This window comes from Fundulus heteroclitus, chromosome 12 (assembly GCF_011125445.2).
Source record: "Fundulus heteroclitus isolate FHET01 chromosome 12, MU-UCD_Fhet_4.1, whole genome shotgun sequence".
In the NCBI taxonomy this organism is placed as follows: domain Eukaryota; kingdom Metazoa; phylum Chordata; class Actinopteri; order Cyprinodontiformes; family Fundulidae; genus Fundulus; species Fundulus heteroclitus.
The window spans coordinates 20,314,781-20,340,425 of record NC_046372.1 but is presented as its reverse complement, the minus strand read 5'-3'; the positions used below and the strand labels follow the sequence as shown (position 1 = coordinate 20,340,425).

General features: G+C 48.0%; 1 protein-coding gene across 5 annotated transcripts in view; it reads left to right on the top strand.

The window, feature by feature from the left end:
- Window positions 1-17,957, top strand: part of ogdha (oxoglutarate dehydrogenase a) — a 38,338-nt gene extending 20,381 nt beyond the window's left edge. For all 5 annotated transcript variants that reach the window (XM_036144753.1, XM_036144751.1, XM_036144755.1 and 2 more), the window contains 17 exons: window positions 38-184; window positions 2,142-2,232; window positions 2,327-2,506; window positions 4,226-4,354; window positions 9,162-9,341; window positions 9,424-9,576; window positions 9,656-9,758; window positions 9,841-9,969; window positions 10,049-10,199; window positions 10,390-10,517; window positions 11,894-12,072; window positions 12,151-12,222; window positions 12,296-12,421; window positions 12,516-12,588; window positions 12,664-12,827; window positions 16,672-16,826; window positions 16,913-17,957. In XM_036144753.1, coding sequence (XP_036000646.1) covers window positions 38-184; window positions 2,142-2,232; window positions 2,327-2,506; window positions 4,226-4,354; window positions 9,162-9,341; window positions 9,424-9,576; window positions 9,656-9,758; window positions 9,841-9,969; window positions 10,049-10,199; window positions 10,390-10,517; window positions 11,894-12,072; window positions 12,151-12,222; window positions 12,296-12,421; window positions 12,516-12,588; window positions 12,664-12,827; window positions 16,672-16,826; window positions 16,913-17,033 — 2,281 coding nt within the window. In that variant the 3' untranslated portion in view covers window positions 17,034-17,957. The remainder of the gene's footprint in view (window positions 1-37; window positions 185-2,141; window positions 2,233-2,326; window positions 2,507-4,225; window positions 4,355-9,161; window positions 9,342-9,423; window positions 9,577-9,655; window positions 9,759-9,840; window positions 9,970-10,048; window positions 10,200-10,389; window positions 10,518-11,893; window positions 12,073-12,150; window positions 12,223-12,295; window positions 12,422-12,515; window positions 12,589-12,663; window positions 12,828-16,671; window positions 16,827-16,912) is intronic.
- Window positions 17,958-25,645: the final 7,688 nt, after the last annotated feature.

Here is a 25,645-nt window from a genome sequence, read left to right as displayed (position 1 = left end):
GACAGGAACCTGACCGCCTGTGTGTGTGTGTGTTCAGGTTTGAGGAGTTCCTGCAGAAGAAGTGGTCTGCAGAGAAACGATTCGGCCTGGAGGGATGCGAGGCTCTGATCCCGGCCCTGAAAACCATCATCGATAAATCCTCGGAGAACGGCGTGGAGAACGTCATCATGGGCATGCCTCACAGGTGACGCCGGGGAAAACATGGCTGCCGTGTGTTTCTGTGCTGCTGAGGACATTAAAACGGGTCTTTAGACTCAACTCAAACTTTATTTAGATAGATAGATATCTTTATTGTCATTTTGTATGCACACAGTGCGTACAGAACGAAATTTCGTTTGCATACAGCTTGAAAAGGAATCACTCTAGAAATCACTCTAAAAATCACAGTATTTTTCAGGATAAAGATGCAGCAGCGATTTTATGTAAACAATTGAGATGAAAAACAATGTAACACTGTAGGCAATAGTCTATTTCTGGCTTCAGCATTTCAAAGTCCATTTTATAAAGCACATTTAAAACAACTGGGGTTGACCAAAGTGCTGTACAGATATCACAGTTGCAGGAAATAAGGTAAATACTAAAAAGCTAAAAAAAAAAACATAAACACAAAGCAATAAAATAGAATGAAAATAAAATGGAATAAAATAAGTTAAAATTAAAAAAATTTAAAAACATTTTTTGCCAGATGTCCACTTAGACTTGGTTAAAACCAAGGGAGAAGAAGTGTGTTTTTAGGGAGGATTTAAAAACCTCAAAAGATCCTGCAGATCGAATATGCCAGTGTTCTGGCAGGGGCTAGGCCATTAAGACCTTTAAAAACAAACAATAAGATTTTAAAATCTTTTCTAAAAGCAACCAGGAGCCAGTGCAGCGAAGCTAGGACGGGGGATATGTGGTCACGTTCACGTGTGCCAGTAAGGAGACGGGCAGCTGCAGGCGGTGTAAAAGTGAGTGGTCCAGGCCAGCATATAATGAATTACAGTAATCCAATCTCGTATTAATAAAAGCATGGATTACAGTCTCCAGATCTCTGCGTGGCAGGTACCCTTTCACTTTTGATAAAATTCTGTAGACATTGAAACCAGGGGTGGAGGACTCTGGTAAACCATCTGATGCCGTATTTCAGCACAGGTCCAGAGTACGAAGGCCAGAATGGGTCTGCAGGTGATTTAGGTAAAAACCAGCTCAGCCTCAGACGTCGTTAAAGGCGACATTGAGGTTGTTAGTGTCAAGATGAATGTGCACATTTTATTTTATTTTTGTTTCCATTGGCTTTTAAAAAACAAAAGCATCAAACTAACAGTTAACCTAAAGGAGCAATACACGATTTTCACCACTAGATGGAGCCTGAGCGCCGTCTAGACGCCTGTCTCTACCTCCTACCTGTCCCCTTCTCACCTGTCGGCTCCTGTGAGTCTATTAGCAAAGGATAAAAACTCCTTTCAGAGGAACATGGTGGAGAACTAACTCAGAACGCTTTGATCCGATGGCCTTGCTCTAGTAGCATTTTATGATCTTTCTATCTAGAGCAGGGGTCTGCAACCTGTGGCTCTTTACACCTTCAGCTTTGGCTCTTAAAAACTTTGAACAAAAACGTGAGGGGAAAAAAAAATTGGTCAATGTTTCTAAATGTAAAGGTAATTTAAAATTGCCAGCTTTAAGCAGCATTTAATTCTGAAATACATGGATAACATTTCCAGAAAGAAAGAAACTGATGGTGTATAGAATATTTTACTGTAGAGATAAATGAAGTATCTTTTTGTCAGTAAGTTGCAAATAGGTTGTAGGTTGCTTTTTCATCATTTTGATGCTATTTGCTATAAAAACCAAATGTCCAATTGAAGAAAATGCATTAAACCTAAGCATAAAATTAATTGGTTAAATAATAAAAACGTTTGTGGCTCTAAACAAAATGTGTTTAGCTTGACCGAGGGCAAAAATGGCTCTGCGGGTTGTAAAGGTTGCTGACCCCTGATCTAGAGTAACGACGTTTAGCTTATTTGCTCCTTTAAAACCGGAGCAGCGAGGAGCTGCTGGGTTCCTCAGGCGGCGCTGATGGATCAGAACCGTTGGTTCTGATGAGCGCCCGGTTTACAGCAGAGACTCTCCGCCGCTCCTTCACCTTATCGTCTCTGTTCCAGGGGTCGGCTCAACGTTCTCGCCAACGTGATCCGTAAAGAACTGGAACAGATCTTCTGCCAGTTCGACTCCAGGCTGGAGGCTGCCGATGAGGTACGGTTCTGTTGGTTCTAACGGTTCTGATGGTTCTGACTGGCGCACCGTGGGCGCCGTTTACCTGCTGAACACCTGAGCTGCTCCTCCTCAGGGCACCGGGGACGTGAAGTACCACCTGGGGATGTACCACCGGCGGATCAACCGGGTGACGGACCGGAACATCACGCTGTCCCTGGTGGCCAACCCGTCCCACCTGGAGGCCGTGGACCCCGTGGTTCAGGGCAAGACCAAAGCCGACCAGTTCTACTGCGGAGACACCGACGGCAACCGGGTAAAGGCCCATTCATACCGCACGTAAAAGACGGATACGTGTGGAGTGTTTCATACGTTCTAACCGTCGATTTCGTTCGTATTTTGACACGAAAATTGGGAGCTTACGATTACGGACGAAACGGATCAATATGGCTTGGGCGTCATGACGTATTACTTTGTGTGGCCGCCATATTGAATGCCCCGCCGCCGCTACTCAGACTACTGCCTATAACTACCGCGTACTGTACTCCCTCTCAGCCGTGTTTTAATTTGATTAATTTCACCTTAACTTTATTTCAACGACGGTAAACCGTTGCTGTATTGTGGGCTGTAACAGCGCAACACATGATCGCCATGGGAAAAACATAGAAAATGGGTTAACTTTCCACCGCTTTCCTGCCTGGAGGCGCAACCACGGAGAACAAGTGTCAGAGATAACAAAGAGTCGTCGGCTCGCTTGGATCGCGGCTTTAAGACTACCGATCATAACTTTCCACAGTATCCCGATGTCAATGAGAGTGTGTTCCCTGCATTTTCATTCTGGTAAGTTAAAGATGCACGGTTTTATTTTATAGCCTACATTGTTTCTTTCCTTCAGCCGCGACACCACATACATGCACATAAATAATAAAACGGCAGCGGGAAAAGGCTCAAATACGTGAGAAACCCGGAGGGTTTAGGGAGGGTTGGCAGTTAATGTTACTAACTAAACCTTTGAAACACATAGCAGCTAGTTAAAAGTACATTACATGCGTGAGTGGTTGTTAGCACTAACGGTTAGCAGGTGCCAGAGCCCGTCTGAGCACAGCTTACCTTTGTGTGAATTACTGTGTTCCCACTGTTTGCTGGCTTTAGGATCTGCAGCTCCTGAACCCATCCATTCATAAACTGCACATGAGACTCCAAGGATTTGTAGCTTTGGAACTTTTATAAAGTATAGGCGCTCACACCACAAACTAGGTAGCCGAAGACGTCCGATATGCAAAATAGTGGCAACAAGTCGTCTTCAGCGCTCCACTCATTGTTTGGAACTTCATATGGATCCAAATTATTAATAATGCTGATTTTGTCAACATACCGGTCCCTGGCTTCTCTATTTAGTGTGTCCCGGTAAATTTCAGATCCTTTTCGGGATTTTTACATATTTTTTCTATCTATTCTTTCTCAACTCTACTTCTACATCTCTTCGTTCAACAACGTTATGTCAGAGGTATTTTAACGTTGCGTTGCCATCAACATGGCCGCCACGCCCCACAATGCAACGCGGATCCCAAGCCCTATACGGAGCAATACTACCGGAAACGGTGGGGGCGCTATTGAGTTTGTAGTACAAAATGTCAACATCACGAAGAAGGTTATAATTCTGGGCTTTAAACAATGGCGGGATTCGAGAAATGACTTGCGGAGATTGTCCCTAGCTACCCACACGTATGATGTGTCGTGTCCGGGGCACAGGGACAAAGAAAAAGTTTACTTACGGAGCAAATACAACAAAACCATCGCCATGTTTGATCAGTGACGAATCATTGGCGCCCAGCACTGCCACCTAGAGGAAATATTGGTTATTGCGCACCTCAACGGACGGAGGTATGAAGGAGTCAACGGATAGAACGTACGGACAGAAATACGGACGTGTAGGCCAAACGTAGGGTATGAATGGACCTAAGAACTTGGCGCTCGCCCCGACGCTAACCGGACCGGCAGAACAATCCGCGGTTCTGATTCTGTTTGCTTCCAGGTGATGTCCATCCTGATGCACGGAGACGCAGCCTTCGCGGGTCAGGGCATCGTGTACGAGACCTTCCACCTGTCCGACCTGCCGTCCTACACCACCCACGGCACCGTGCACGTGGTGGTCAACAACCAGGTACCGGCAGAACCGCAGCGGAACCGCAGCAGAACCCACTGAGCTATATAATACACTGGAGTGCTAATCGCCGTCTGTTAGAACGAGTCGCTTTGAAGCCACCAGCCGCCATATTGGTACTCCCTATTTCCCCCCAGTAACTAGGGAATATGTGCGCTACAGCATCGAATAACGAGGATTTTTTCATGTTCAGGGGGGCTTAAAACTTTTAAAATGTCAAATGCCATATAGTTTTATGTTATGTTCTAAAACTATCAAGTACTTAGAAAGTCATGTGCTGAAATATTTTTCATTTTATTTATATATATATATATATATATATATATATATATATATATATATATATATATATATATATATATATATATATATATATATATATATATATATATATATACAAAAACATATGTTTACATGTGTATACATATATACATGTACAAATATTTAATATGAATAACATGTAAAATATTTCAGCACCTAATTTCCTAGTACTTGATAGTGTTAGTACATAGGGCTGAACAATTAATCGCAATTTCTTTTTCTTTTTTTCCCAGTGTCCTGTCTAGCACTATGGCAATAGGAATTGATATCTCAATGCCAGATGGAGCTCGACAGATTTTGCTTTTACAAGTGGAGCAAACAGCTTTCGCCATAGTGCTCCACTTGATTTATGCTTGTAAATAGCTTTATTATGATTCCTGCAAGGAGAATTTCAAATTATATGGACATGACAATGGGAGAGTAAAGGAAGAACAAAAAGTGAAAGAAAAGAAAAAAAAAAAAAGAGTAGAGGTGAAAGAAAGAGGAGATAAAAGGAAGAGAATGATAAAATGTCCTCTGTCTGCTCCATCACCTGGAAAGAGACACAAAAAGAACAGCACAACCAACAGACATAAAGCAACAGATACACTCTAATAACACCTAGATGCCATTGCTAAATCATATATATTATTATGTAAGCTGACATGTGTAATGTGATATTTGAAAAAAGAAAGTGACACAACATAAATAAATAAATTATAAGATTACTGTATATAAGTGAACACTTAATACCTGGGACCCAGCACCTGTGGGAGATGTGAAAGTGCACTAGTTTAGGTGAAGATTATCCAGAAATAGCTTGATAGTGATTGTGGAGAACCAAAGACCCACCTTCCCCGAGCACAGAGGCAGGCGTCAGGGGACCCGTAACCCCGGACTCCCAAAGGGGTCCCTAAAGCAGGTCGCCCAGGAGGGGCCGACACAGGATATCTGCAACCCCCCCCCCCCCCAAGGAAGGAGCAGAGACGACCCCGAGGAAATCCCCCAGCCACCGCAATGTCGACGCCCTCAAGAGCCGCGGAGACGAGCCCGTGGGCTCCGCCGGCAGCCAGCCCCGCTGAAGTGGTCCCGGCCATGGGCCCTGAGGGCCAGAGGCCCCAGGGGCGCCCCGCCCCCGCGACGAGGGCCCCGGCCGCCCCCCGGGGGGCCAGGCCCCGCGAAGAGGCCGCCAGGAGCGGGCCGGCGCACGCCCGGGAACCCCCCCCAAACCCGAAGCCAACTAATGCGCCAGGGGGCCAAGGCGCCCGCCAACGAAGTGGAGGAGGGCAGGACGTGGGGGGATGGGCTCCGCACCTATCGGAGACTTGAGATGTTCTTGGGAGAGGGAGCGGACCACACCCATACCTGGAAAAAAAAAAAAAAAAAAAAAAAAAAAAAAAAAAAAAAAAAAAAAAAAAAAAAAACTCATTCACCCCATCCCTCCCTTGTGCCCCACTCGCCACACACAGAAAAAAAGACGCTGTACACACATTCCCACATAACACTCACATCCAACACTGACCAAAGGGGGGGGGGGGACACCCCAAATCGACTATACGACTGCTTGTGCCCGACCCCCGGCCCCCGACCAGACGCCCCCCGGACCGGGCCCCCCCAAGAGGGCGGGCCAACACGACCCGCACGAGCCACCCGGCCAGAGCCCCCCCCTCCCCCTAAATACCTAATAAACCCCCTCCCTCCCCCCACCTTACCCTTGCCATCCCTGCCCCCCGCCCCCTGGGGGGAGCGGAGGCATCAGCCCCAGACCTGGTAGGCCGCTGACTGCACACCGCAGCCCCCCGCCAAGACCCCGGACACAGTGGCCCGCACCTCCTCCAGGCCCCAGACTCCTTGCCTCCATCGGAGAACGGGGGTGTGCAGAAGACCCCGATCCTCCCTACGCCTGCTCAAATGTTGTGTTGTTGCATGTTGTTCTCAAGTGCGTTTAAAAACTGGGAGCGCCGAAGGGGATGCACGGCACAGCCCACCCCCCTTTCGGAAGGTAGCTGTTGCCAGCGCACCCCTTCCGTGTGACTGCCCAGAACCCTCAATGTCTAAGTGGGAGAGGAGGTGAAGGGAGCCGTCCGAGGTGAGGCCCACACAACATAAGCCCCCTCCCAGACGTCTTCCCCCCACCCCCCCCTACCATGGCCTACATGAGTGTGCGATGTGAAAAATGTTTGAAGTGAAAGTGTCTAAGATGCAAAATAAAATTGGGGAGAGGGGCGTCACCAGAAAGTGGCAACCTCCAGTAACGCCCCCTCCCTCATGACCTGCATGTGTGGCGGCGTGATGGAGCAGGCAGAGGGAGGAGTCCGGGGATGGGGAGCAAATGACTGGGAAGCCAACCCAGGGAGCCAGCTCCCCTACTGACTCCAATAGGCACCCCCGCTCCCCGAAAGCCCCACCTAGAGAAGGGGGCCTCGCCAGCGGCACCACCGTAGCCCGGGGGCCAGGGAGAGGCCGCAGGGCCCGCCAGCCAACCACCCACCAGGACCAACACCTAAGCCCCCCCCCAGCCCACCCACCAAGCCTACTTAAACTAAATAAATAAATAAATAAATAAATAATAATAATAATAATAATAATAATAATAATAATAATAATAATAATAGGGGGGGACCCTGGCCAGCCGGCCCGCACGAGCCACCCCAACCCCACCCCCCAGGTGAAACCCGCACCGGAAGACGACACAGACCAGGACCGGGACAGGGGGCCGGACACAAGCCCACCAGAACGTCAAACCCCCCCCACCCCCCCCCCCCCCCCACCCGTGGATTTAATCCCTCCCCAACACTAACGTTCAAACAACTCACCATACATTCGACAGTAGACATCCAGGCTGGGTAGATCCCTACTCCCCCTCCTTTCCCCCTCCCCCCACTGGCAGAGTGCCTTTCCAATAAAGGAGAAGAGCATCTGCCCAGAGGTGTTAATGACCATGCCCCCCTACCAGCTCAACGGGCCCCGAGACCCCCCAGCGCACCAGAGGCCCCGTGCAGGGGCGGACACCCGGGCGCGCGCCGGCCCACACCAAAAGCGGCACACCCCCCGGAACCGGAACCCCCGAGGCCCCGCCGGGGCCCGCGCCCGAGGGCGACGCGCCCCAGGGACCCCAGACCCCCAGACCCACCCCGGCCCCACCCAGCGGCAGCACAGCTACCAGGTCAGTAACCCACGTCCGTCAACACGCAGCTCCCAAAGAGCGCCGCAAGCGGCTGCTGTAGGCCACCCGTAGGCCTCCCAAACTCCTCCCAGATGGGGGCAACAGACCCCGGAGCCGGATCCACCAGGCGCCCTACTCCAAGTGCCCCCAGGGCCCCAGGAACCCCTTCATCCAGCCACTGCGCCCTGCAGGAAGCAACCCACCGCCCCCTATTCCACTAAGTGATGGTGTTGATCAGAGGAGCCCAAAAAGACCAATCAGATGTGGAAGCAGATGCTGTCTCTAGATTAATATGATCCAACAAAAGATCTCTATACTGATTGATACTGAGATTTTGTTTACTTTTCCAATTCATGAGGATAGTTTTCTTTGCGATGCATAAAGCAGTAAAAACCATGTAAACTATTTCTTTTTTCAGAGGACTTTCCTCAAAATTACCGAGCAGGCAAACTGATGGGGATGGTGTAATCTTACATCTTACAATTAATCGCATTTTCAATATAATCGTGATTAAAAAAAAAGGCAATTTCCAAATCGCAGAGTCTGCAATTTTTGGCTATGTAACAATTAGGGAATTAGACACGTCCATTAGGTGTTGGTAAAATGTTTAAAGTGGGTTTGCCTCCACATGGAAGGGAAGACAGTTGCAGCAGAGAGATAATCTAATTTTATTACTTGTTTTAGAGTTTATATAATCATACATTATATAAATGTATGATTATATAATATTATATAATATATTATGTTAGTTGTCCAAATCAACTAAAAGCTGTTCTCTTGAATAATATTCTGATTAATAGAAACATTAAAAGTTAATATTTAAAATAGTCCTTGTTTACAAACATCTTTCTTTAGAGGCCATTTTTGTTGCTTGTGGTTAATGCGGAGAAAAGTCAAAATTGCAATTTTGGTTGAAATACATCGTTAGCAGAATGCAATCATTTCTGCTCTGAGTTTAGATGCTGTGGGTCTTTTAGCAACTAATCTGCACAGCGAGGAAACAAAATGATTTGTTTGTATATATTTTGAAACATATGATAAATTAAACTGGGGAAAAAAATCGCATTAAATCTCAATATTAAGAAAAAAAAACGCAATTAGATTATTTTACAAAATCGTTCAGCCCTATTAGAACATCCACCGACTGTAGAATTACCTGTGAAACGTTTTCACACAGCCAGAAAACTGCTTGTTGTTGCAACCAAATCCTGTGGGATTCTGTGAGAGTAGGGAGGAGCAAGATGGCGGCCAGTGACTTCAGTTTTTCGGCAAAATCAGCACTCCAGTGTATAATATAGCTCAGTGGCAGAACCCCCGGCTGACCCCTCCTCTTTCCTGCAGATCGGCTTCACCACCGACCCCCGCATGGCGCGCTCCTCGCCGTACCCGACGGACGTGGCGCGCGTCGTCAACGCGCCGATCTTCCACGTCAACGCCGACGACCCCGAAGCCGTCATCTACGTCTGCAAGGTGGCGGCGGAGTGGAGGGCCACCTTCCACAAGGACGTGGTGGTCGATCTGGTGAGCGTCCGCCGCAGGCTCCGCCCCCCTCCCCTCACCGCTCTGAGCGTCTCCATGACGACGTGTTTACCTGTGCGCGCAGGTGGGCTACCGCCGCATGGGCCACAACGAGATGGACGAGCCCATGTTCACCCAGCCGCTGATGTACAAGCAGATCAAGAAGCAGAAGCCGGTTCTGCAGAAGTACGCGGAGAAGCTGATCGCCGAGGGAGCCGTGAGCCGGCAGGAGTACGAGGTGAAGGTTCTGACCCGGAACGTCGGCGTCTGAGGCGGAACCGCGGAGGTTCTGACGGGCCGTGTGTCTGTGTGTGCAGGAGGAGATCGCCAAGTACGACAAGATCTGCGAGGAGGCGTACGCTCGCTCCAAAGACGAGAAGATCCTGCACATCAAGCACTGGCTGGACTCTCCCTGGCCCGGTGAGAACCCGGTTCCGGTTCTGGTTCTGGTTCTGGTTCTGGTTCTGGTTCTGGCTACTGACGGCATGAAACTCCTCCCCAGGTTTCTTCACGCTGGACGGCCAACCCAAGTCCATGAGCTGCCCGTCCACCGGCGTCTCTGAGGAGAACCTGGACCAGATCGGCCAGGTGGCGTCCTCCGTCCCCGTGGAGGACTTCACCATCCACGGAGGTCCGGTTCCCCGCGCGGTTCTGTTCCGTTCCTCAGCAGAACCGCCGGACGAACTGACGCTGCGTTGTCGTTGGACCAGGTCTCAGTCGCATCCTGAAGGGCCGAGGGGAGATGGTGCGGAACCGCACGGTGGACTGGGCTCTGGCCGAGTACATGGCGCTGGGTTCTCTGCTGAAGGAGGGGATCCACGTCCGGCTGTCGGGTCAGGACGTGGAGCGAGGAACCTTCAGGTACATCCAGGCGGAGGTCCGGAACATTTACCGCGGTCCGAGCTAGAACCGAGACCCGGCACAGCTCACGGGTCTCCGGTCCGGAACGTTTAACAAAGCAGAGGATGTTCTTCTTCTGGTGAAACGTTTTAGGCCCGGGTTCTTCAGATGCTGTAAAGGTGAACATTCTAACCTTCTTGTCTCCCCTCAGCCACCGTCACCACGTTCTCCATGACCAGAACGTGGACAAGAGAACCTGCATCCCCATGAACCACCTGGCGCCGGACCAGGCGCCGTACACCGTCTGCAACAGCTCGCTGTCCGAGTACGGCGTCCTGGGTGAGTTCCCGAGGTTCTGTAGGTGGAACATTCCTCTGAATTCTGTAGGTGGAACGTTCCTCTGAGGTTCTGTGGGTGGAACATTCCCCAAAGTTCTGTAGGTGGAACGTTCCCCAAAGTTCTGTAGGTGGAACGTTCCCCAAAGTTCTGTAGGTGGAACGTTCCCCAAAGTTCTGTAGGTGGAACGTTCCCCAAAGTTCTGTAGGTGGAACGTTCCCCAAAGTTCTGTAGGTGGAACGTTCCCCAAAGTTCTGTAGGTGGAACGTTCCTCTGAGGCTCTGTAGGCGGAACGTTTCTCTGAGGCTCTGTAGGCGGAACGTTCCTCTGAGGTTCTGTAGGCATATGGTTCCTCTGAGGTTCTGTAGGCATATGGTTCCTCTGAGGTTCTGTAGGTGGAACGTTCCTCTGAGGTTCTGTAGGTGGAACGTTCCTCCGGGGTTCTGTAGATGGAACGTTCCTCTGAGGTTCTGTAGGCGGAACGTTCCTCTGAGGTTCTGTAGGTGGAACGTTCCTCTGAGGTTCTGTAGGCGGAACATTCCTCTGAGGTTCTGTTGGCGGAAAGTTTTTCTGAGGTTCTGTAGGTGGAATGTTCCTCTGAGGTTCTGTAGGTGGAACGTTCCTCTGAGGCTCTGTAGGCGGAACGTTCCTCCGAGGCTCTGTAGGCGGAACGTTCCTCCGGGGTTCTGTAGGTGGAACGTTCCTCTGAGGTTCTGTAGGCGGAACGTTCCTCTGAGGTTCTGTAGGCGGAACGTTTTTCTGAGGTTCTGTAGGCGGAACGTTTTTCTGAGGTTCTGTAGGCGGAACGTTTTTCTGAGGTTCTGTAGGCGGAACGTTTTTCTGAGGTTCTGTAGGCGGAACGTTTTTCTCAGGTTCTGTAGGCGGAACGTTTTTCTAAGGTTCTGTAGGCGGAACGTTTTTCTGAGGTTCTGTAGGCGGAACGTTCCTCTGAGGTTCTGTAGGCGGAACGTTCCTGAGGTTCTGTAGGTGGAACGTTCCTCCGGGGTTCTGTAGATGAAGCTTTTCCCCGAGGTTCTGTAGGCAGAACGTTCCTCTAAAGTTCTGTAGGTGGAACGTTCCTCTGAGGTTCTGTAGGCGTATTGTTCCTCTGAGGTTCTGTAGGTGTATTGTTCCTCTGAGGTTCTGTAGGCGTATTGTTCCTCTGAGGTTCTGTAGGCGTATTGTTCCTCTGAGGTTCTGTAGGCGTATGGTTCCTCTGAGGTTCTGTAGGCTAAATGTTTTTCTGAAGTTCTGTAGGTGGAACGTTCCTGAGGTTCTGTAGGCGTATGGTTCCTCTGAGGTTCTGTAGGTGGAATGTTTTTCTGAGGTTCTGTAGGCGTATGGTTCCTCTGAGGTTCTAAGTGGGTTCTCCTCTGCAGGCTTCGAGCTGGGCTTCGCCATGGCGAGCCCCAACGCGCTGATCCTGTGGGAGGCCCAGTTTGGAGACTTCCACAACACGGCGCAGTGCATCATCGACCAGTTCATCTGCCCGGGTCAGGCCAAGTGGGTCCGGCAGAACGGCATCGTTCTGCTGCTGCCCCACGGCATGGAGGGAATGGTGAGGCTGCAGAACCTAAACGCAGAACCGGGTCTGGGCTCCGGGTTCTAACGCCGGGCTCCTTTTTTATGTCCGCAGGGTCCAGAACATTCTTCGGCTCGGCCCGAGAGGTTCCTCCAGATGTGCAACGACGACCCGGACGTCATGCCTGTAAGTCTCTGAGAACCACACTAAGTTCTAAGGTTCTAAGTTCCCGGTTCTAACTGCCCGGTTCCGTCCCCAGAACATCACGGAGGACTTTGCCGTGCGCCAGCTCTACGACTGTAACTGGATCGTGGTGAACTGCTCCAGTCCTGGGAACTACTTCCACGTTCTGCGGAGGCAGATCCTGCTGCCCTTCAGGAAGCCGGTACCGCTCCCAGAACGTTCCTCCTGCCGCTCTCCTGGGCTTTTATTTTGAAGAGAGGGGTTTACAGCACAGGACTTCCTGTTTGTCTCCTCAGCTGATCGTTTTCACGCCCAAGTCTCTGCTGCGCCACCCTGACGCCCGCTCCAGCTTTGACGGCATGCTGCCAGGTGACGCCGCCGTCCCGCGCCGCCTGACGTAGCGTTCTGACCTTCGGCGCCCCTCATCTTCCTCCCTGTGTGCAGGAACCCACTTCCAGAGGCTGATCCCGGACGACGGGCCCGCCGCCGAGCGCCCGGAGGCGGTGAAGAGGCTGATCTTCTGCACCGGCAAGGTCTACTACGAGCTGGCCAAGGAGAGGAAGAGGAGAGGCCTGGAGGACACGGTGGCCATCAGCCGCATTGAGCAGGTACTCAGAACCGACCCAGTTAGTCCCAGTTCACGGTTCTGCTCTGAGACTCTGGACCTGGAGGCTGTTATTCATTTAGGTCAGGGGCCTGCAACCTTTACAGTCTAAAGAGCCATTTTGCCTTCAGTCCACTTTAAAGGAGAAGTCCGGTCAAAATCAGAATTCAAACTGCTGAAAGTACTTTAAATATAAAACTACTACATACTGTGCAAAAATTTATACGTTTTTTTAATTATGAATAATTTTCATTTAATCATGTTTATGTGGAGGAATCCATCTTGGTCAAGAATAGTACTGTCACCTCCCATTTTTTGACGTCACTCGGCGGACCCGCAGTTGAGCAAGTTTCAACGCTCTGTTTGTCACGGCGCACTATTTTCCAACATGGCGACGACTGGTGCTCTGTACGAAGCAGAGAGTGATGAAGTACTTAGTGACAGTGATGGGAGCTCCGTGGAGCTATCATCATCTGATAGCAATATGGATTTTTTTAGAAGAGTTTCTTGACAGAAACCGGACTTTTGACGGAATCCAGCGTACCTATTTCCATTGCAAACTCAGTCGGGTCCTACAGTATATATATATATATACAAGCGTGTGTGTGTGTGTGTGTGTGTGTGCGCGCGCGCTCCGCCGCAGCACGGCTCTGCCGGCGCTGCGGCGGAGCGCGCGCACACACACACAGCGGAGGAGAGATCGCTGAAGTGACTTAAGTTATATATTTGCCCTCTGGTAAATAGGGCAGGTGGTCATTATTGTATAAATATTAAAATATAAAAGCGTTCCAGCACATGCTGGGGCGGAGGGATACCACATCACATGTGGTATCCCTCCGCCCCTCTGCTCGGTGACCATCCCCGCAAATTCTAAATAAAAAATTCTAAAATAAAAAATAACTTACCGAAAATCCTCGCTCTCATGTCATGTTCAAAACATCCTTCTTCAAAATGGTTGCTGCATATGACGTGTTTTCTCTCTGGCCAGAAGTTAGATGGCAAATCCGTTCTCTTCAAGTTGGCAATCCAGCAGCGAGCCCGGTGGCTCATGAATCGGGAAGTTGAAATAAGCAATGTTTTTTCCACTTTTACCAGTTGTGTTGGAACATCCGATGGCCATGTACGTGGGCATTGTTGCTTCAGCAAAAGCTCTTGGGAATGTCAGCGGTGAAATCCTCTGGAAGTCCGAAAACATTATTGATGATCGCAGCTATGTAGAACGGCTCCTATTGACTTTGCATGGAAAGCGGAGAGAAATGCTGTCGCCGCTTCCGCTTTTCCACGCCCCAGGATGTGATGTCAAACGTCCCTTACTGCCCAAATATGGGCAGTAATGTCAGCCCCCGTACACAGTGATTCAGACGATGTTTTTATTTTCTTATTGATTAAAGATAAGTTCATTAAATAACCACAAACGTATTAGTTTTAGTTATAGCTAATGATACCCTGATTTTTCCTTGTTGACCGGACTTCCCCTTTAATTAAACTCGTTCAGAGCCACAAATGTTGCCTGGCCTTTTGAAAAAGGACAAGTTATAATTTTTTTATAAAGATCTGCTGTAGAAAATGTGTTGTCATTGTTAAAGAAATGCCCTTTTATGTCTATTTTGAGGTTTAAAAAAAAGAGGATGGATGGGATGTTGATATTTGTGGATAATGATGTAAAATAAATCATAGTTTCCAACATAATGAAAAAAATATTGATTTAAAATAAAATATTACTGGCACTTTCACCATCATTCTGTTGTGAAAATTAAAAGCAATCATTCCAAGAATAAAAACTGCTAAAACCTGTATTTATTATCATTATTACATTTAAATACCACAATAAAAATATAATTTGTGGCCAAAGTTATTAAGAGCCACTGTGGAAGCTCCAAAGAGCCACAGGTTGCACCCCTGATCTAGGTGCATCGTCAGCTGCTAGAAGCTCCGCCCACTTTTACACACAGGTGCCGTGGTCAGACAGGTGAGCTGGTAAGACGGGCGTAATGTGCAACCTGGTTCTGGTTCTGATGCGGGGATTCTTTGGGCTCTAGCTGTTAGCATGCGTTGGTTGTAGTCCTGTAGCTTAGCTGTGAAAAAACTACAAACCCCATGAGACCTGAGTCCCCTTGAAATTAATGAATCCAGAGGGATCCTGATGGTTCAGCTGATCAGAACCGCCACGCCTGCTTGAAAGTTCTGGGTTCCATGCAGGCGGGTTGGCCCAGTTAAATTTAACTGGGTCGGGTTATTCAACAGTTAAATCTCCCGTTTAGGGTTAATTTCTGTCATTTGTCTTCATCTTAAACTACATTAGGTGTTAAAAAGCCTCTAACTGAACGCCCCTGCTGCTGAACGGACCTGGGTAGTGGAAGCTGTTGGATCAAAGCATCTGGTTTAACATGACATAAAATATGAGGGTCTGTGCAAATTGTAAAATAAAAGTTAGATAAAAACATTTTCCCAAGATAACAAATTCATGCAGACGGATGTTTTTCTGCATCAACATGAGAACCGTTCTTCCAGCAGGTGAATCTGTTCTTCAGGGAAAGTCATTGTGGCTCCTGCTGCTTGCAGTTCATCCACATGACCACCAGATGGCGCAGCAGGCGCACTAGACAGGAAATAACGTTAAACAATAAAGCTTGTGTCTAAACAAGACGTCTCACTCTGCTGCATTATTCACGGTGGGTAGAGATGCCATAAATTTTACTCAGTAGGAGTAGCGACACTTCTTAGTGTTAAAGCAGGGGTGTCAAACTCATTTTGGTTTAGGGGCCGCATTCAGCTTAATCTGATCTCAAGAGGGCCACACGAGTTAACTCATTGCAAGATTAAAAAGAACTAATAAATGTGAACTTGTTGTTGATTTTTATATTAGGTTAATTTCACTTTTACACAATATATTATGAATAACCTCAGCGTTTTTAAGAAAAGTATGTGCAATTTCAACAATACTTTATTCAGTTAAACATTTACTTGTGCATTATGCATAAGAACTGATCACAGTGATTATACAATGTTGAAAAACATTTATTCACATTTTTTGGAACTTAAAAACACTGTCCTGCATGCCAAAATACATCAAACAGATAAAAATTAAGAAATGATTTAAATTTTTCCACACCTGAAGCTTAATCTGCTAATTAAAACACAGCGCCCCTCGTGGACAATATAGGAACTACATATTTTCAATTAAACGAAGTACATGTTTTTTTCAATAATTGTTTTATCATTCTCTTCCTTTTACTTGTCCACTTGTGAAAGTCAAATCTGATGAGCTCTTTGTGGCATCTTATTGCCACATTGCCAGACAGGACACTGGGGAAAAAATAAAATAAAAAAATAAATATATATATATATATATATATATATATATATATATATATATATATATATATATATATATATATATATATATATATTTTTTTTTTTTTTTTTTTTATATAATGATAATGCATTTAGCCACAGGGCCGGACTAAATTGTTCGACGGGCCAGATCCGGCCCGCGGACCGTATGTTTGACACCCCTGTGTTAAAGGAAAAACATTTCAGTAAAACTAACATTAGTTTTTGTGCTTCAAATAATTACTCGAGTAAATATGAGTAAATCTATAACTACAAAAATTTTTGACGTTCCTGTGTCTATATCTCAGATTTTATTCATAATGATCCTAAAAAGATCTTAAGCTTGATTCCTGCAGGAGATGTAAACCTACCAGCAGGGGGCAGCGTATCTATAACAACCCGGGAATGAGAATAAATGTCGGTTATGTTCTGAGAACGTCTCGTTTCTTTAAGCGATTCTCAGCTGTAAGAGGATTTTCTTCAGTAGTACTGACCCCGCCTCCTCCCTCCTGCAGCTCTCCCCGTTCCCGTTCGACCAGGTGAAGGCGGAGTTCGAGCGTTTCCCCAACGCCGACCTGGTGTGGTGTCAGGAGGAGCACAAGAACCAGGGCTACTACGACTACGTGAAGCCTCGCATCAGGACCACCATCAAGAAGGCCAAGAACGTCGGGTAACCAGCCGCCTGTGGTCGGGTCCAGGTACGGCCCCCCGCCGGCCAATCGCGGCCTCTGACTCCGCCCCCTCTTTGTGTCTCAGGTACGCCGGCAGAGATCCGGCCGCGGCTCCGGCGACGGGCAACAAGAACACCCACCTGATGGAGCTGCGGCGCTTCCTGGACACGGCCTTCGACATGGACGCGTTCAGAGAGCAGCAGTAGACCTGGACGCTCCGTCTCCGTCTGTCTCCGTCTGTCTCCGTCTCCCAGTGTCACAGCAGGAAAAGCAAACGAGCAGAACGAGCGCATAACGTCGTCGTTTCTGACACTACAGCCGCTTTCATCGCAGTTCAGGTTAACTGGAGGCAGCAGGACAGACGCCGAGTCTCCTCATCACATTTATCCATTTAGATCATTACAGGTTCAGCAGGAGGAGGCGCAGGACTCTCCTCCATGGGGGGGGGGGGGTCAGCCCGGCGGGTGGATCTGCAGCACTTAGTAGTTTCCTCTGGAATTGGCAGAATTTTAGAAACCCGAGGAATCGGGTCGACTCGGTCACACCAAGCACAGACCTGTGTTTGTTCTGACGGAGTCGACCCGACGGCGCCGTCCTCCATCCGCACTCCAGCTCTGACAGCAACAGAGCGACGCCTCCCGTCTCCGTTCCTCCCTCCAGGCGTTCAGTCATAGGATCAGAGCTTTTTCTTCTTCTTCTTCTGCTGCAGGAACCCCTTTTGTGTTCGCTTCTAAAAGCAGCTCGTTAGCGGAGGTCAAAGGGAGCTCAGAGCGCAGGTCTTTTCCTCGTTAAGGAAGTGTAATTAGCCGCCATGGTTACGCCTATCTCTGAGATTCAATCTTTTTATTCTGAGGGTATGTTTGGGATGAACCATTTTAGCCGCCCCCCCCCCCTTCCCCCCGCTGGCGAGCGTTCATCTCGTGCCAAAATGCGCCGCGGCAGCACGTCACGTTTTCCTGGGTTTTGTTTCGCAGCTGAAGCCGTCGGCAGAGGCTGATGTCGGCCGCAGCGGGTTTTCTGAGCTTCTGAGAGACAAAGGAATAAATCATTTATTTATTTTCATATTAGGGGATTGAAGTCTTGCTGCTTTATTTTGCTTCACTCAATAAAGAATCCTGCACTGAACCCGACCCGCTATCTGTCTGGACCATTCATGTCTTTACTGACGTCATTTAACAGCTTTCAGATTAAACTGTTACCCACTGATCTCTATTATACACTGGAGTGCTAATCGCCGCTGTTAGAACGAGTCGCTTTGAAGCCACCAGCCGGCATATTGGTACTCCCTAGTTTCCTCCAGTAACTAGGGAATATGTGCGCTACAGCATCGAATAACGAGGATTTTCTCATGTTCGGGGGGGCTTAAAACTTAAAATGTCAAGTGCCATATACTTTTATGTTATGTTCTAAAACTATCAAGTACTGAGAAAGTCATGTGCTGGAATATTTTGCATTTTAATAATTTAAATATATATATACATAACATTTATAAATATATAACAATATACAAAAACATATATTTACATATATATACATTTTATATGAATAACGTAAAATATTTCAGCACCTAATTTCCTAGTAGTTGATAGTGTTAGTACATCCACTGACTGTAGAATTACCTGTGAAACATTTTCACTCAGCCAGAAAACTGCTTGCTGTTGCAGCCAAATCCTATGGGATTCTGTGAGAGTAGGGAGTAGCAAGATGGCGGCCAGTGACTTCAGTTTTTCGGCAAAATCAGCACTCCAGTGTATAATATAGCTCAGTGCTGTTACCTGATAATCTTGGTAAAAATGAGCCCCCTGGTGGCCAAAGAGGGCAGAACAGGACCCTTCAAACCCTGGACACTGACCTGCCGTTTGGACCACAGCCAGGCCCGGATGGTACCAGACGAAACTGAAATTTGTCTGACGCAGACAAAGACGACCCAGTCTGGAGAACTCAGAACCTCTGCAGTCTTCACTGCCTCAGGTAAGGTCCGAGGTCATGATTCAGCAGCAAGAAAAGAGATCCGAGGTCAGAACCACTGCTGACCCAAAAGAACCCAAAAGAACCCAACGACCCGTCTTACGAAAGCAGAATCTTTTTAAAGGTGTGTGTGCCATTACATCAGGTGTAAAACGCTTCAGAAACAGAACCCACACACTGAGCCTGGTTCTGGTTCTGCTGGAGGTTCTCCTCCCTGTTAAAGGGGAGTTTTTTCTCTCTACTGTCGCTTCATGCATGCTCAGTATGAGGGATTGCTGCAAAGCCATCAACAATGCAGACGACTGTCCACTGTGGCTCTACGCTCTTTCAGGAGGAGTGAATGCTGCTTGGAGAGACTTGATGCAACCTGCTGGGTTTCCCTAGAGAGGAAACTTTCTGACCAACCTGGAGGATCTGATGGAATCTGACTTTGGAAAGAACATTAAGATGATATGATGTGAATTGGTGCTATATGAATAAAACTTAATCACACCAAGAGTCAAAAAGGGTGGTGGTAGTGTCATGATCTGGGGCTGCTGGATGTGTTGAAGGAACCTGAAGTCTAAATTCATACCTCTAACCCACCTGTAGGACTGGACTTTGGTCCTCATCAGAACCATCCTTGTCCTGGAGAACATAAGTCCAGAGTCTCAGTGGAGGACCATGGTCCCTCGTTGGACATTTTCCCAGTTGAAACATGAGAGCGTCTGCTGACTCCATGTTTGATTCAGAACCTCTGATCTCCTCGTTGGTCTCACGGCAGACGGTCACGGAACCATAAACGGACCGAGTCCTGCTGACCCACTCGGTGCTTTGTGTGGTTCTGCTGGGTGAAAACATCCAAATGTTCATCAGTGGACAACAAAGTCTTCATATTTCTAAAGACCTGCCTGATCTAAGGCCGTCACACCATCTGTGGATGAAGATGTCCTCATCTAGAGGTGGTTAAAGTTCCTGCATGGAGCTCTGGTTCTGGCCCAGTAGACCCGTCACACATGGAAATGTCTCCTGAGGTCTTTCCTGGATTGCAGACCTCAGCTTGAAGAGAAGTTCTCTGGAAACCACAACCAACAGCTGCCAGCTGAATAAAACTCTGATTACGCTGAAGATCTGATGGAGAACCCATGAGAAGAAAACTGGCTGCAGGTCTGAAGATCATCTGGAGGACTGGTGTCCAAGGTGTGGCCCGCGGGCCTTTTGCGGTTCAATAACGGTCTAAATTTGGGACAAATTTATCGACTTCTCAACTGCAGAACGTTCGGTACAAAACAAATAAATGTTCTTTTATTATGTGTGTTTTTGCTCATTTCATCAAAGGAAGTCGATCCACAAACGTCCAACAACTTTCAGCTCAGAGACTCAAAGATCCGGCCGCAGGGGCGGTTCTAGACAGGGGCCATAACAGGGGCCCATGCCCCTGTTATGGCCCCTGTACTAAAAGCATGATGTTAAATAAACTTCTCATAATTATTTGCAATGGCAAAGAAAACATAACTTATTGGTCACTTTGACCAATATTATTTTTTACCTATACAGCTTTACTCTAAAAAGAATTTAAAACTTAAGATGTTTCATGTTTAGCTTTAGCCGTACTGAGCAGGGGGCAAAGTTTTCAACTGCTAGATCAGGGGTCTGAAACCTGCAGTTCCAGAGCCACAAGTGGCTCACTTAATATCGTTACACAGTTAAATATTAACATTTTATTGTTTTTAAATTTTTTTGTTCTGTGCCCCTGTGAAAAAACACTGGCCCCACCTTGGCCCCCCTGGTAAATTTGGTCTAGAACCGCCCCTGTCCGGCCATATCCGTTAAATACATCAAAGGTTTGAGAAGAAAGTTCTGATTCTTTTTTATTGGGTTAGACTTTAAACTTTTTCTAGACCAACAGAATAAAACTATTTCTGACATAATCTCATCCAACCTGTTGACATTGAGCCAGTCGCTTCGTCTAATAATGAACTCATGTGACTCGATTCATCTTTTAAACTGTTTCTGGAACTGAACCCGCCCCAACGGGTCTTCATGTTCTCTGCATGCAGCAGGTTCTGAATAACAGCTGCTGGTCATATAGTTGGAATATCATGAAAAAGGTGAAAAGTTTGTTTCATTAATTCCATAAAAAAAAAAATTCCATTAAAAAAGTGAAAGTTGTATATAATGTTCATTTATTACACACAGACTGATATATTTCAAGTGTTTATTTCTTTTAATTTTGATAATTAGAACTGACAACTACTGAAAACCCCAAATTCAGTGTCTCAGAAAATTAGAATATTGTGAAAAGGTCCAACATTGAAGACACCTAGTGCCGCATTCTAATCGGCTACTTAACTAATTAACTCCTGCAGAGGCCTTTAAATGGCCTCTGTCTAGCTTTTTAAAAACCCAAGAGTTGTGTATGAAATAGAAAATAGGAAACAACAGGGCATCAATTTGAACAATAACCCGGATCCTCTCACATTTTGGGAGAAATATATTCCTGATTGTGTGTTTTGAATTATCGCCGTATGACATCCTCCCTCTGTCTTCAGATTGGTTGTGAAACAGACCGCTACAGTAGATCTTTCCTGCCCGTCATCATCTTCCATAACTGCTTGACAAAATTACTCACATTTAATCTCCCTTTGGGATAAATAAAGTATTATTGAAATTAATGAGTCACAAGCATTCCTGGATTGTCCTTATGAGCAATTTTGACCTGGTGTTTCTCCTAAAATCTACAGTAAAATTATATATTATTTATGCTGGGTATAGCATATAAATGTGAAAGTAATAGTTTTGTCATAAATGTAAGTTTTCTGAGGGTTGTGCATCTCCTTTTCTCTTTATTTCTATGTTTTTATATAGAAATGAAGCAGCAATAGTTGCTCTGTTACCGTAATGCACCGTGTATGCGCGAAGCTAACGTGGGTTTGACCGTGACGTGAAGAGGAGGAACGCCTCCCCCGCTGCTTCTAACCAGGTCGTTCCCCGGCTGACTGCTAGGGGGCGAACCCAGTGCCCTCCTCCTCCTCCTCCTCCTCCTCCTCCTGCTGCTCCTCCTGGGGGCAGTGATGCGGAGAAGGAAACTCTGAAGCTAGCAGGCTGCCGTGGAAACCTCCTCTGCCGTTAACCCTCGTTGTTCCGGTTCATTTCTCTGGATTTCAGTCTGAACTCCGCGGAGCTCCGGCGGATTGTTGATCCTCTTCAGGCCGGATTATCAGTGGCGGAAACCGGGACAGACGGCGGGGTAATCTGACCCGGAGCGGACCTCCCGGTCTCACAGCCCCTTGTCTGGGGATTTCTGGATCTTTTAGGACACCCCGGGCTCCAGTCCGGGTGACCGTGACGGCTCCACAGGCTCTCGGTTCTTGATGCCTCGGAGGCCCCGGGGAGCGCAGACTGCGGAGCCCCGGAGCAGGGCTCGCACACCGGGGAATTAGACGAGGTATGTCCGCCGTGTGGGAGCCGGTCGGCCGGCTGGTGTGTGTCTGGTATCAGGGTGCGTGGGGTCCGTGGGGTGCGTGTCTGGCGGTGATTTACTGGGAGTCCATCAGCTGAAGGTTTCATGCTGGACTACAAGTAGCTGATGCTAACCTGTTAGCATCCCATTGTCACCGCTAGCTGGGCTGACATGCTAACTGTAAAAAACGGAACGATTGTTTGGCCAAAAGGTCCGACTCAACGCAGAATCGGTGGTTTGTTGTGGATATTTAAACTACGTGATTTTCGTGGCGCGTTTATCGCTGCGCAGCGGCCGTTTGTTGTTGTTTTTTTTCCATTAGCATGCTAATGCTAACGTTAGCATGTTAGCATTAGCATGCCTCAAAATGTCTCCGGCTGTCATTGTTCCTGCGGCTCGCCGGGCCAGAGTAGCTCCGCGGAGGAGACACCTTCCTGCTCCTTCACTAGGTGCTCATTACCACCGACAGTAACCCACCGGGCACGCGCGTGCGTGCGCGTGTCACGCTGACGCTGGCTGTGGGGTTGGTAGTTCAAAACCCGGGCAGACCGCTGCTCAGAGAGCAGAGCCTCGGGATGAAATGTGGGTTTTTATTCTGAGGTGACGCTCAGACAAAAGCGGCAGCAGCCCACGCGTGGGCTCCCACTCAGAGTGGGTGTTCCATGGCGGTACTGACGGGTTAGTAATGGCTGCCTGGAACCAGGAGGTCCTGCAGCGGAGCGTCACCATGTTGGTGTTCTGCTGCTGTGGACCGGACCGGACGGTTCTGCTCAGGGAGAACCTGGAACCGTCTCTGACCTGCTGGAGGTCCGTTCTGCAGCTTTTGAAGGACCGTCCACGGGTTCTAGGTGGAGCTAGAATCTGAGCAGGTTCCAGATCACAGGTCAGAACCGTCACGGTTCTGGTCGGGTTCTAGTTCTGTGGATTCAAAGATGATGGCCCCTCTTGGTTCCGTCTCCTGCTGTCCATCCCGGTCCTTCCTCCAGAACCTCAGTGGGTCTCTGACGGCTTCTCGGACCTCTCTCCTTTCTGCTGCCGGTGTCAGGCGAGCTCTGCGCTGGTGGCGCCGCGGTTCTGGACGGTCCAGGTGCTTTTGGACCGCCTTGGTTGACCCGAAGCTGCTTCTTCTCTGCAGCTGAACTTCTCCGTGTCTTCACGGTTCCAGAGACTAACCAGAGATCTACGGCAGATTGCTCGGTTCTGCTCAGCTGTCCGGGCTTTATTCTGTAGCCGGACCCCCGGTTCCTACTTCTGCTGTAGGTTTTGTTCTGTTCTGCTTGGAAGGTTCTGGTTCAGGCTCACAGAAACCTGCCCCCAGGACTGGGGAGGTCTCACTCTGTCTTTTTTTTTTTTTAATTTATTGAAATGCGGCCCAAACCAGGACAGAACCTCCAGCGTGTTGGATGAAGCATGTTCTGAATGGTTCTGGACTGAAGTTAAAAAAAAAAAAAGCAGGCAAAGTCCGTATGTGTTCTGATCCCAGACAGTGAGCCGTAGGTCCAGCTGTGCCGGTACCGGTCCAGAACCGGCTTTACTAACGGGAGCAACAAACGTAGGAGATGCGGTACGTCATCAGCAGATGTTCAGAGCAGGTTCTGACCCGGAGGTTCTGATGGTTCTGCCGATCCGCTGAGGCGTTCTGGCAGACCGACCAATCAGGACTTTGATTTCAGGCAGAAAGGCGGTGAAATGAAACCGTGAAGCGTTGAAGGTGGTGATGTCATCGCTGCATCATCAGCGTAACATGAAATCCAGATTAGGAGCAGATTTGGACCAGCGATGCGACTGGAGATTATTTTATTCTAATTCATTAACGATAAATATCAGTCGATAGGAAAAATGGTCCAATAAAAGTTCAATAGAATAAAGTTTTCCTTCCTTATGCATTTTAACCATGTAGGTTAATATTACAACATTACATCCTTCCAACCAATCACAACGCAGATCCAGGAACTAAGCTCCGCCCCCTTCAGAGAGTTCAGAGAGTTTGAATTCAGTTTGTGCTTTCTGTATCTAAGAATAGGTTGCTAAGCAACAGCATAAAATAGCCAGGGCTCCACTTAAAATAAAGGTTTTGAATTTGTATTTATATTTGTTGATAATTATCGATATTGATCAATATGATCTCTATTTTATTGATATGATTTTTATTTCTATATCCTCCAGCTGTGCTTGTGCTCAGTCGTGGTCAGAAAAGTTGGTTCTGATCCAACTCTGAGTCGTTTCTATTCATTCAGGATCTTTGAAGCCGGTTCTGTTCAGAAGTGCATGCTGGGTAAAACGAAGCTGGTCCGGTACCGCCGGGGGACGCACAGGCAGTTTATTCATGAGTCATCGAGGCGCCGCTCCGGTTTTTTTATTTCCTCCATCAGATCAGAGCAGCTTTCTCTTCCTGCTTCCTGAACCTGAAAGCAGGTTCAGCCGGGTTCAGGTCCAGGTGAGTCACATGGTCCAGGTGAGTCACATGGTCCAGGTGAGTCAGCTGCACTGACGCCAGGGCAGGTGTGAGCTGGGAGTGTCAGCAGCAGCTGGTTCTGGTGCTTTAAGCTTCCTGTCTCCTGGTTAGTGACTAAAAGGCAAACATCTGCCGGGTCCATCGGTTCTTCTGGGTCAGAACCTCCCTGAGGAATATAAAGGTGACCGGACCAGCCAGCAGCTAGCTACCTCCACAGACTCGGCCAATCAGAGATCCTCTCTGAGAAGAGGACCCACTCTGACCGACAGACCGGCAGAGGAGAACCGGAGCAGAACCGAATTAGGTTCCATAGGTGGGAACGTTCTGCAGAGGCACGGTTCAGAGGGAAGGTGGAGCTTCCTGGAGGTTTCTGAACTCTGCTGCTTCACTGCAGGTTCTGAACCAGGACTCCTCACCCGGTACCAGGTAACCGGTACCAGGTAACAGGTACAGGTTAAAACATGGTGGACTTGACGTCCAGCTGCTGGTCAGATTGTTCCGCCCAGAGCTGGACGTTGTGGCCAAAAGCTTTTTCACATATTAACAAAATAAAAGCCTCAGAGACTGAGAAGAACGTTTATTTTAATGATTTATAAAACTCCTCCACTATGAGATTTTAGAAATATTTGCTTTAAAACATAAAACCCTGAATTTCAGTCAGCGGGAAATAATCTATGATGACATATCAGAAACGTCGCGTTAATATAAAATCATATTTATAGTGAATTATTGTCCAGCCTCCACTGCTGACCACTGTGAAACCCGCTTCCTGACATCTTCAGTAGATCCGGTTCTGGTTCCGACCCGCTAACGGGCTCCATGGCCCGACAGCAGCGTCACCTTCCCTCGTCTCATAAGGAGTTAGCCTCAGCTAGCCCAGAACGTCCTGATCAGCGCCACTGTAGGTACCAGATCGGCTCGGGCGCTTCCTGATGATGTCATCATATGGCAAA